This window comes from Amia ocellicauda, chromosome 14 (genome assembly GCF_036373705.1).
Source record: "Amia ocellicauda isolate fAmiCal2 chromosome 14, fAmiCal2.hap1, whole genome shotgun sequence".
Lineage (NCBI taxonomy): Eukaryota > Metazoa > Chordata > Actinopteri > Amiiformes > Amiidae > Amia > Amia ocellicauda.
The window spans coordinates 6,403,474-6,416,323 of record NC_089863.1 but is presented as its reverse complement, the minus strand read 5'-3'; the positions used below and the strand labels follow the sequence as shown (position 1 = coordinate 6,416,323).

The following is a 12,850-nucleotide window of genomic DNA, read 5'->3' as shown; positions in this document are numbered from 1 at the left end:
TTAATTATAGTGTTTTGTTACACATTCGGTTTGATTCCGTTATTTTTTTACTATAGCTGAAAGAATCCCTGACTCGTTTGCGTACTAAAACAAACCAACCAAATAAAAAATAAACTGTAAGCAGCTCACAACTGCTGCAGATTATACATTCATAGTTACCGTCTAAACCTTATTTAGATGTTTATTTGATGCGTTATATATACTTACACCTGGAAAAGCAAAGTATATCACTAAGGGGCAAATAGCAGCAATTCGTCTTTACTATTGCGCCTGACCGAGTATGTCCGTTTTTTCGGGTGTAGCTCACACAGGAAACTTCTCATGTTCACCCTTTCAACGCTACAGCAAAGACCAAGTGATTCTGCACAGACATGTCACCATAAGTTACGATTTCACTGAGAGAGAAGAGGACAAAGTCGAGCCCCCCGTGTTGCATCATTAACATTGCTGTTGTACCACTGTTGATTTTCATGTATTTACTTTAATACCTTGCATTACAGTGTGTTGAGAATCACATTTAAGAATATTTTTTCTTTCACTTTCGGTTTCTCCCTCGTTTTCCTTCACGGTCTCTACAGCTGAAACACCCCTCACTACAAACACATCTCAGTTTACACTATTTGTATTTGCATGCAGAAGTGCCTCTGTGTTTAAAACAATAGTTTCCACTCTAATATTGTTGCAAGTGACTGATAGTGCTTTGTTGTTACGATGTGCATGCCCAAGATGTCTGTCCTGTTTGTGGTATATGCTGCTACCAGTGGTGACAGTGTGTCATTGCAGGCTTAAAATTGAACAAAATTTACAGTAAGTCAAAATCTTTTGTTCATTACTGCCATGTTTCTTTATGTAGGAACTTTACTTTTAGAATATGTGTAGAACACAGTCCAAAGATACTGTATACCAAAGCACACATCAGCCAGTTTAAGGGTTTATGAGAAATCGAGGCTGAAGTGTTTGCAGCATAATCCAAGATGGTTGCCATACCGTGTGACTTATACATTTTTGGAAATAGCCAAATTAAGTACTAACATAAGCGCAATATGTACAATAAGTGTCATTGCTCAACTCTTTAATGTTACTGAGAAAAACTATATTTGAAAACTATATATTTTTATTTGGACTACAATCAAGATGGCTACCAAACCATGTTACATTATGCCGCCATTTTGTGATCAAGTGACCATGCCATAGACCCCTACATCCATGCCAAGTCTGGTGAATTTTTAGAGTGTGGTTCCAAAGTTATAGGCATTTGAACATATTCTGGTGAAAGAGAAGACAAAATAAGTATAGTAATAATAATAATAACATGTGACCACCATATTGCTTATGGGATCAATCCTGTCAAGTAACAATCAGTCCAATACATTCTAACATAGTTCCATACTGCACCATATGCATTTATTTCCAACTTGACCATCTTTGAAATTTGATTGGCTCATGGTGGCCATCTTGTTTCTTCAATCAACTTGCCTTGAACAAATCTGATAGAGGAGCTAGCCAAGGTCACGTGTTTCGTATCAATCGGACCAACTGTTTCGGAGAAGAAGATATTTGAAGATTTCTGGCCAATCCAATATGGCTGCTAAACCATGTGACTTATCGACTTTTTTTGAACAAATCTGAATATAGGCCATAACATAACATAACATAACATAACATAACATAACATAACATCACACACCAAGTTTCACATCTGTACCGTCTGCGGTCTCGGAGAAGAAGATTTTTCTAGATTTTCCAAAATGTGTCACTTAAGCCACTATGGCCACCAGACCATGTGACATATGGCCTCCATATGGCATAGCACTACATAGCCATCTATCACTGTATGAAATTTCATGAGTTTTCGTCAAGCGGTTTGTTTTTTATAGGCTTTTGAAAAAAACGGCGGAAAAATAATAAGAATAAGAATAATCCTAACAATAACAATAGGGTTCCAGCAACCCCTAATAATAATAATCATGCATTGCACATTGTAAATCTGGTATGTACATATAGCAGGTTCAGCCTTTTTCAGAGGTGTATTATTAAACAAACTTATCTAGATTTCTGCTCTGCATTGAACCAAAACTCTTTGTTGCATTTTCGACGACCTTGAAATAACTAAAACATACACTCAGTAAACTGCGAAACATTTTTCTATCTGCTGAATAGTTTCTGTTTGGAATTAATGTTCCAGCACTGTGCTTGATGTCATTGCACTGATGTTACACAGATTCATTAATTGGAATGTAAATAATATTACACTACTACTACTACTACTACTACTACTACTACTACTAATAATAATAATAATAATAATAATAATAATAATAACAACAAAAAACGTACATAACATTGTTATGTTCGTTTTTCTTTCCATCGTAATTATTATCTACATGCGTAGAGCTGTGGCTTTATTAACTATAGCCTTTAACTACGAATTGTTTTGCTATATAGCATCTATAAAGAAGGCTCAGAAAATATATCTGTATTTAGTAGTATTAGAAGTAGCATCTTAATATAGATATAGACCCAATGTAGTGAGTTACCTTTGGAAAAGTTTTAGCTCAAACTTCGTGTGTAGCCTCCGGTTGTCGACTCCTCGGTCAGTGCGTCTCTGCACCACTGTACCCGGTTCGCACGGTTAAAGTGAAGGACCGACACTTACTCCTGTGTAACCCGCTGTAATAGTTAAAAGGCGACCTACATGTCCCGTGGCTAAAGATAAATGCGCACTGTTCCGAATATGAAATTCAATTTTCCCGCTCAATTGTGTTATTGAAAGTTTTAGGAAGCAGAAGAAGGATGTGAGACAATTTGTGGTGTGAGAGAATGTATGTAAACAATATTATTATTATTATTATTATTATTATTATTATTATTATTATTATTATTATTATTATTATCTACAGCGCACAGTTCAATTGAATATACACTCTGCTGGCGTTTCGTCTTTAGAAATAATCGAAACCAAAAGTGCATCCACAGTTGCACTGCAAACTATAGGTAATAATAAATAAATAAATAAATAAATAAATAAATATTGTACCCATTTTAAATAATATAATATAGCCAACCCCTTATCCAAATGCTGCCCATTATGACACGTGCACTATTGCAATAAACACAACTTAAAACCCACACAAAGGCAAACTTTCTCAAACGAGTTTAAACTGCTGCTTGGTACGTGTGGCTCTCTAAGCATTTAACGCGGGGAGTGGAGGCAGTTTTGGACTTGGACTTGGCGACTTTAACATTAATTCTGTTTTATGCCCAAATGAATACCCGTCGCTCGAAAGGCTGCAGTCATACGTTTATACCAATGTGGGAGAAAACAGGAGAACGAGAGAGACAAGAGCTCCTCTGGGATCAACCCACTGAAGTCCTGAAATGAGTCATGGCCAGTAAGCGGAAGCATATCTGCGTCATTATAAGTTGAGCGCCAAATTGAAAAAGAAAAGCTGCAGACTCAAACGTGTGTCGTTGATCTGGCTGGTATACTCGTATTAAGTAAGGTAGGTGTATACATATTTGCCTTTATTTATTAAATAAACTGGTGCTCGTAATTACATAGATAAGCCAGCTCCCGCCCCACAGGTAAACTTAATTTCGTGTGATGAATGTGGAAAAGCGAAAATAACAACCTCAACTAAAACATGCAGTCTGCACTGAGCTAATAATAACAGACTCAATGTTCAACTGAACAAGGTAACGATTCTAAATCGCGCTTAGTGTGTATCGTTTATCATTGGGATTTGCATGTACGGGAAAGTACAATGTATTAAGATTCCCTTTTTGGAAACACTAAAATAAACTACAAAACTTAATCAATCATACTTTATTTAATTGTGTGCTCCCAAATGTTCTCTACGGTTATAATTTGTTTATAAAATACAATACAGCTACCGACAAATGATAATAAAATAGCCCTTTCCCTTATTTCGATATAAACCTTTGTTGCAGGGACACCGCTGCTGTCACATTTCGCCGAGCCGTGTCTGCGGTCTGAGCAACTCATTCTGTGCTTTTTATAGAAACACACCGGGCTCCGGCTCTCTGCACGCTTAACCCTTCACAGACCAGTAGGCATAAGCAGTCCTGTTGGTATTGAGGCCTGTTTTTTGTTTGTTTTTCTCCGGCAACTCCAGTCCTCGGTGACATATGGTGTTCGTTGCACCTGAGCTGTTAAATACCTAATTAAAATAATTCTACATTTATTTGTGTACTGTTTGAACCCTTTCACCGGGCTTATGACGTCGGCGTTTTAAGCGACCAAAAAGCTCACCTGGACGGGCCGGCGGCCCCAGAGATTATGCAAAGGCTGCACAAAATATGTTGGAAACGATCCGCTGTGGTGTTCACACTTATGGGGCGCTAAATGTAAAACAGCGCACACTTTTTTTTCGAGTGTCTTTTTTCACACATTTAGTAAATACTTAAGCTGTTTTTCCCACATTTATAAACATTTCGTTTATTTAAATAAATACTTAAATAAATGCTAAATCTCCGTTTTTGAAAAATAAATATTTATCCTTTGATTAAATATTTAACTAAATCCTAAATCTCTGAGTCACAAAATAAATATATATTTTTTAAATAAATATTTAGTCTAAATCTAAAAGTTAAATCTAAATATAATTGTTACATGTAAAAGTTAAATATAAATGTTAAATGCAAATGTTAAATATAAATATAAATGTTAAATGTGGAGTTTGCAAAATAAATATATAGCTACTATATAGAGGCTGAGAGGCTGACTGACCAGAGGGGCGGGGCAACATTTGCATGTTAGCTATATTTTTATTTTGCAAACTCCACATTTAACATTTATATTTATATTTAACATTTATATTTAACTTTTACATTTAACATTTATATTTATATTTAACATTAACATTTATATTTAACATTTACAATTAACATTTGTATTTAGACTAAATATTTATTTAAAAACTATACATTTATTTTGTGACTCAGAGATTTAGGATTTTGCCAAATATTTAATCAAGGGATAAATATTTATTTTTCAAAAACAGATTTAGCATTTATTTAAGTATTTATTTAAATAAACGAAATATTTATAAATGTGGAAAAAACGGGTTAAGTATTTACTAAATGTGGAAAAAAAATACAAGGTTTAAGTTAAATGTGTGAAAAAAGACACTCGAAAAAAAGTGTGCGCTGTTTTACATTTGGCGCCCGATACATACTAAGGAGAACATGATGTCAATGTAACACCAACAAACAACACAGGTAGCTGTCCATTTAGCACGTCTAGTTCGTTTTTTTTAAGTTTCGTTGGTTCTGTTTGAATTACTTTCGTTGTTTTCATCGTTTTCGAGGGCACAGGTCAGCTGAAACCGATCGAATTGAGTTTTACTTAGTAAGCAAATGCCACACACAGCATACTCTGTAAACGTCATAAACCGCCCAGGCCTGTGCGTGTACCCCAGCATACGCGTCCTGTCTTGTGCAGGCGCGCAGGACAGTGAGTCAGGACCTTGGACAACGACCTGACACCAACGACCCGAGAGCTTCTTCGTATTGAATGGGTCAAACTCCTCCTTCTTAGATACTTAGGCTATATACAGTACTTACGCAGATACATTTATTGACATACATGTACTCCTGCATACATAACTATATGGGGTTACATAATATATTGGTGTTATAATCTTAATTGATTGAGAATTGTCTAAATAGAATACAATGAAAATGAACAATATATTAACAATCTATATGTGTCCTTTTTAACTAAGTCCATATGTGTAGCTGCCTCCCTGGGAGAACCCTGTGTCTGCTGGTTTTCAATCCAACCCCATTAACCGCCACTTAAATGTTCAATTACAAAATTCTCTCCATCTGTTTAAGAAGGAATTTAATATTTACAATGGAAAATGTGGTCATAAGACAAGTAAGGATCCAATTGAGAGTTCAAGTTGGAATGAAATCCTGCAGACACAGGGGTTCCCCAGGACCACAGTTGAGAGTCACTGGTCTAGATGTGCAGTGTAATTAATGGCATTGTGTGTGCAAAACCAGTTTGTGGTCATTGAGTTAAAAAGGCTGACGTATCTTAAAGAATTAGTGTGGGAAACTTAATAACACAGTAAGAAAATCTATAAGATTAAAACATTGACTTTCCTGTTGAGCTAAATGATCTTTGTTCCCAGGTCTTCTGCCATGTAGGCCCTGTAAACAGTGCAGCTCTGTGGCTCCCAGCTGGTACTGTGACTTTTAAATTGATCTAAAAATTGTATTTGCCAGGATGTCTGCTGAGAAGGCAGAGAGTGCCTGGCGCCAGGCTCTGTATAATATTATAGATGAGCTGAGAAGGGAGGAATACAAGAAGATGCTTTCCCTGCTGGATAAGATCCCTCAGGGGGTGAAGGATAAAGCCTTGAAGCAGGACCTGCCCCAGATCATCCTGTGTCACCTCGGCCTGGAGAATTCAATCAAGACTGTCCAAGTAATCATGGCCAAAATACCCAGGAATGACCCAAGGATGCTGCAACTGCTGGAGCCCTTCATCCTGAAGACCAGTCAGAAAGACAACATTGCCGGTTTGTCAGCCGCCCCTGTGAACTCCCAGTGTCACCCAGTTCTCCAGCTGGGTCCACCCTGTAGTCTTTTCTTACCTAATTAACTTATGTTTTAATTAGTAACATGTTTAATGATTTTTTATATTTGTGGAATAGCTCGACTGATAAGCTTATGCTCAGAGCACAAGATAGACCAGATAGTCCAGACAGCAGTGCAGGGACTGGTCAGATGTAGGTCTGTCTACATTGTAACATTTGTGATCTGTGTATCATTTCAGGAAAGAAGAGACAGAGGAGCAAGTCAAGAGATGAAAATTCAAAGTCAGGTACAGCAGGTTGAGTACAGCAATACAAAATATACACACTGTAACTACTGATACTGCACGACATACTACACTAAAGCTATGACTTCTGCAAAAACACTTTTCAGCACTTGCAATCCAGTAGCAATGTTGACACCATTGTACTCGGTATAATGTTTTCTGTGGTGTTGTATATGCATTTTATAGCAAATACCTCTATGGGAAAACTATAGTTCCACAGTATATTGACCCTGTCTGCAGTAAATCTCTCAAAAGAGTCCGTCTCTTTTGGATTCTCCTCCCTCACTGTTGCAGAGAAAAAGCAAGCTGGATCAGAAACCCGAGCCAAAGCGAAGTACCAGGATGAAAACCAAGACCCCTGCCAGGAAGACGCCACATCAACCCAGGGTCAGAACTTTCTCTGTCTACATTGGCTGCTCTCTCGTTATAGTTATCCACTGTAGTGTCATGATTAGTCATACAACCCATGACAGCGCTATTTTATGTCATACATGTGCTCAAGTCCCATTGGGATCAATGTGGGTGGGGGTGAGGTGTGTGAGTAGTGTGAGCTGTAGGTTGGGTTCTGTGCTTGTGCACAGAGAGAAGGAGAGATCTCAGTCTCTGGCAGGGTACAGGCTGTCCCAGTGTGAGTCTGCAATTCGTTCTTGTCTGAAAGTGAATTTGTTGTATCCCTGGCTTTGTTTCTCCTGTAGGTGAAGCCTCCAATCATCACGGAAACTGGAAGCAGAAAGAATTGGTAAGAAGAAATTAACCTAGACTTTTCAAGAGCAAGTAGTCCAAGTAGTGCGTGGTAGTTGTCAGGGCTCTGGACTCCTGAGTGGAGGGTCAAGGGTTCAGTGCCAGGGGGTGGACACTGCTAATGTGCCTTTGAGGTCCTCAACCTGGATTGCTGCAGTGAAAACACAGCTGTATAGATGGTTAATTGTATGTCAAAATCATTTGATGCATTTAGGGCATTTATGATGATAGAAAAACGTCTATCGTTTCATATTATGCTCTATCGTTAATATCGTGGTGTCGCAAATCCCACTCTTTACGGCAATATTTTTAATCATTAGGACGCTTTGCGTTCTTCCCGGTTATTCCACAGGTGCCGGATGCGGCAAGAAATGTGCATCAGAAACTCAGACAGACATGGAGGAGAGTGAACTGACACACAATAACCAACATAAGCAAGAGATACTTTAATGCGCAAGCGCACACGTTCCGCCCCGCTGTCGTCGCCGGGCTAAACTCGATCAGCAGGCTAATTTAGACTGATATCATTTGTATAAAATTAATAATAATGTTTGTTTGCATTTTAATAAATTGGAAAGCAATGCAAACACATGCAGAAAGTATCATTTTCTGTTTATTAAGATGGTGAAGTTGTTCAACAGTTTTATTATTATTATTATTATTATTATTATTATTATTATTATTATTAATAATAATAATAATAACTATTTCGTATTAACACGTGCTGTACCGGTAAGTAGAATCGAGACGCGACAGTCAGAGGAGAAATGTCCCTGTCTAGCAGATGTTAAATGGGCCACTCTAAACCTGCATGTGGTCTACCTGAATCTGTACCATTTTACAGCGCATGTGTTGCGTGATTAATATTACTTGTGTTATTGTTGTTATGTGACAGTAAATCATAATGTGTATATACGTGTGTGTATGTATGTATGTGTGTGTATATATATATATATATATATACACACACACACCATAACAACAACACACGTATTAGTAATCACACAACACTGTATTTCCCATGACAACCTGCATGTAGTATTTGTTAGTTTTGCATTTTGAATGATTAACGAAATACTTGTAGTTTGAATGTATTTGGTCTTATTTTGTGGCTTAATTGGATAAAAATAAGAAATATCGAGATATATATTGTGTATCGCCCAAACTTCTAAAAATAGTGAGATATTATTTTTAAGTCATATCGCCCAGCCCTAGATGTATTATAACAATTGTAATTTTCCCTATATCAGGGCATCTGCTAAGACATACAATAATAATATTAAAGTAGTGCCCCCTTAATCTCAAGATGGGCTTCATTTCAGTCTGGGTAAAATTGCTTTTTCCTATGGACCTGTTTCACGTGCAGATCTATGTGTTCTTGTCCTTTGCAGGGTAAACCTCCTCCTAAAGCCCAGAGCTCTTCAAGTTCCTGTGTAAGTGCCCCATCTGACTTTGTGAAGGGAAACAGCCTCATTTGCCCCTGCAGTTCTCTCTGTTTGCACTGTGGTACTCCCAGTGCCAAAAAATAATAAACATACTATATATCATTCATTCTTTCTAATTTGGCTGAAATGCTTTACCTAAGGTATAATATGCTAAAATTCTTCTAATTTCCCTCGGTCTCCCTCACCCAGTCTATCTCCCTCTCAGAGGTGAAGCTCTGTGGAACCCAGGGCAACAAGGCCACCCGTGCCCTGGTCCTGAAGAAATCCGACCTTATCTCCTACACTACCACCAAGAAAAAGCAGAATTTTATGTTCTTCGTGGCCCTGGCGGATGAGACGGACTGCGCCAAGGTCACCGTGTACGGCCGTGAATGCTACAACACCTTCCAGGAGAACAGCTCTGTCCTGCTGCACAATCTCCTCATTGATGGAGACCAGATCAAAATCACCATGCGCACTGGCGTGTCCAAGACCAGCGTGTTCACGATTCCGGCAGGAATCAAGGAGCAGGCTCTGGGGCTTATTGGCCCGCCCCCACCTGTGTGCACCATCGCCAAAGCCAAGTCCTCCCCTCCAAATACACAAGTGACCATAGAGGGCACAATGATCACAGTGAGTTTTGCTACCCAATGCCCAGCACCGCACAGAGCCACAGAGATTACATTGCATAGTTCAATCAATCAATCCATTTTTTATTTGAATTAGGCTTGGGCCTTGAACTGTGGACCCCCAGAGATAATTTTTTCCTATACCAGTCCTTCACAGGGTAACACACACACATTCAGATGGGTGACAAACCAGCATAAAGCATCACAGTAAGGTGTTGGGCACCACGAGCCGCCAGAACAGCTTCAATGCTCTTGGCACAGATTCTACGAGTCTCTGAACTCTACTGGAGTGATGAACACCATTCTTCCAAAAGATATTCCCTCATTTGGGGGTTTGATGATGGTGGTGGAGAGTGCTGTCTAACATGTCAGTCCAGAATCAGTTCAGTTCAGAATATGGTGAAGGATGACTCATCTGACCAAATCACTTTTTCCACATCTCTGTAGACCAGGGCCTATGGTTTTTGCACCACTGAACTCTCAAATGTGCGTTTGTCTTTTTAATGAGGGGTTTATGCACTGCCATCTTGAACCAAAAACAAGGTCAAATGGGCCTGCACAGCATTTTTGTACATGCCACAGAGCATGCTAGGATGTTAATTGCTTAAGTGTATCATGCAGAACATCTGGTCGGAGGCATCTGTATTCATTACATTCCTCTACTCATTTATTGAGGTTTTTTCTTTGTCACCCGTCTGTACACTGCAGAGCAGTTTATACTAGCCAATCAATCTTTTTTTCAGGATGTGGGAGGAAGCTGGAGAACCAGGCGAAAAGACACAGGGACAACAGGCACACAGCCCAAACCAGAATCAAACTGTGAGGCATTACTCTGCCATCACATTAAGCGGCCAATTATACAACATTTCTGAATGTCCTCCAACCACTCAGGGACCAATTAATTCAAGTGATGTGACTCACTTATTCAGTAACTAACATATCTCAGTGTTTAGAAGCTGGTAAAGTTTGGGGAATGGTAAAACAAAACAGACTAAGGCTCTTCCTTTCAGCAGGTGATTTCAATTCTACATTATTTGAGTATCGAGGTCAATGGCCCAGATAAGGAAGCAGTTGGTTTAAGTGAAACTTATTCTGTTGACATGGTCACATTGTTTTGAAACCAAACTGGACAAGAACATGGCAGTGGAATCAATTATGTCACAAAATTCCCATACCCCAACCCTCATATCCCATAGAATAATAATTTCCACATACCAAAATCAAACCCTTGCCTCTAAGGGGACAAGTGGACCTAAACCATGCCAGGAAAATGCCCCCCACAGCATAACAGAGCCTCCAGACCTCCTCACTGTAGGGGTCCAGCAGTCAGGCCTGTCCCGTTCTCTTGGTGTCCCACACATGCACTCACCCACTTGTCAAGAATATGGTGAAGGATTGATGTCCAAATTCTAATAGAAGTAAAATGAAACTGTTAGTTTGATTTTGTCACTAATTCCCCCCATGCTTTGATAAGCTTTGTTCTGAGTGGGATGGAGGATATTGTTTGGCAGTGGCCTGTGCTCTCTTCCCAGGATCCTCTCCGGGAGATCGTCAAAGTCAAGAGGAAGAAGACCGACATCTGCACTGTCAGGCTGCAGGATGAGACCGGCAGTGTGAACGTGTGTCTCTGGAGGGAGCTGTCCAAAACCTGCATGTCTAAAGGAGACTGTGTCAGTGTGTCACACCTGCGCGTGACAGAGTACAATTCTGAAATCTCCCTCAGCTCCACAGCCAGGACTAAAGTTGAGGTAAGATCGCTATGTGACCGCCATACACATGTGTGTTTCGGGGCTTGCAGCATATGAGCTCATCACAGTGATATCATCCCTCTCTGAGCTTGTTAGAGTGTTTGAATAGAACTGGACAGGTCAGTTGGCACAGCAAGTTTGTTGTCCTGCGCTCAGAGGTATGCTGTGGACCCCCAGAGATGTCAGAGTGTCTTGACCATTTGTGTGTGTGTGTGTGTGTGTGTGAGAGAGAAAGTGAGTGAGTATTGATCGGTGTGTGTGTGTGCTTCTGTGTGAGTATTAATCAGTATGTGTTTGTGTGTGCAGAAGTCCTGTGCCCCTCAGCAGGAGAAGACTCTGAAGCTGATGGGGCTGCAGGAGTTCAACAAGCACCAGGTCACCCTGATGGCTGACTCTGATGCCACAATCCAGACCATCACTGCACCCACAGACCTGCTGGTCACGATCTTTGGAGCTGAAATGACTGAGGACAACATTGTGGAGCAGCTGCCTGTCTCTGTCCATGCTGTACTGCAGGGCAACGCCATCAAGAGCATTAAACCCCTGGAGGAATAGTTAACCCCTTCAAACTGTGGGGTTAATATGAATGACCAGCGCTTTTCTTTAATATGTTTACCATTGCTTTTTAATATGAATGATCAATGCTTTTCTGAATACGTATAATCATTGCTTTTATTCGGTTTGTGATATTAATTATATCTATGTGCAAGAAGTACACTGGCCTTTTGTTCATTATCTTGTGAACATTTGTTACTTCCAAGTAAAACTAAGAGCCCACCAAATTTGTTGAGAACAAGACCTCGAAACCAGGTGCTCCTACAACTCTACTTATTGGGAGGAGATAAAAGTGTCTAGTTTAAGACAAGTTATGGAATTTTCCCAGACTGTGTAAAACGGTGTATCTTTATTTTTGGCTGTTTTTGCTTTTGTGTCACTGCTTGCTTCAATAGGAAGAGAGGACTGTATAGCACCCTCTTTTGGTGGACAATATAACTGCTTGTAATCAGGAAATCAATGGGCTTCTGTGGTCCTAACCAGATGTATGACGGGTATCTTTTTGTATTGTATTTTTAAATAAACCTGATTGACTGAAATTACTTTCCCAGGAATTATTTACAACAACACTATACCCCCCATGAAAGTATTTTAACTGAATGGTTCAAAATCTGCAGGGTTTTGTTGATTTCATGCACTGCGGGTGGGTTAATGACTCGCACTGCCTCCAACAGGAATATGATCCGGTCAGAAAATTAAAATGAAACTGGCTTTGAAAATAAAATCGGATTGTGAGAGCAGAGCATTAAGCTCACACATTGCAGCTTTGCTAAGTACGACATTATTATAAAACGGCTTGAAACAAAAACAGAATACACAGTGGTGTGTATAGTTTGTGCAAATCGACAAGCATTTAAGCCAAGTCCTTATATAATATTCAGGGGATGCTGAACATTTCTT

The 12,850-nt window shown here is 39.4% G+C and overlaps 1 protein-coding gene across 1 annotated transcript; it reads left to right on the top strand.

Annotated features, from left to right (window-relative positions):
- Window positions 1-3,428: 3,428 nt before the first annotated feature.
- LOC136768467 (uncharacterized) lies at window positions 3,429-12,489 on the top strand. The gene is made up of 9 exons (XM_066722695.1): window positions 3,429-3,503; window positions 6,256-6,551; window positions 6,809-6,856; window positions 7,148-7,240; window positions 7,549-7,592; window positions 8,986-9,027; window positions 9,229-9,651; window positions 11,180-11,395; window positions 11,702-12,489. Exons 2-9 carry the CDS (start codon window positions 6,257-6,259, stop codon window positions 11,948-11,950), a joined length of 1,410 nt encoding a protein of 469 aa, XP_066578792.1. The 5' UTR covers window positions 3,429-3,503; window position 6,256; the 3' UTR covers window positions 11,951-12,489.
- Window positions 12,490-12,850: the final 361 nt, after the last annotated feature.

What these genes read in the sequence shown, in the direction of transcription:
- LOC136768467 (XM_066722695.1), top strand. Translation starts at nt 6,257, where the DNA reads ATGTCTGCTGAGAAGGCAGAGAGTGCCTGGCGCCAGGCTCTGTATAAT. An exon ending in AGATGAAAATTCAAAGTCAG is followed by an intron (nt 6,857 to 7,147) that starts GTACAGCAGGTT and finishes TCACTGTTGCAG; the next exon opens with AGAAAAAGCAAGCTGGATCA. An exon ending in TAGAGGGCACAATGATCACA is followed by an intron (nt 9,652 to 11,179) that starts GTGAGTTTTGCT and finishes CTCTCTTCCCAG; the next exon opens with GATCCTCTCCGGGAGATCGT.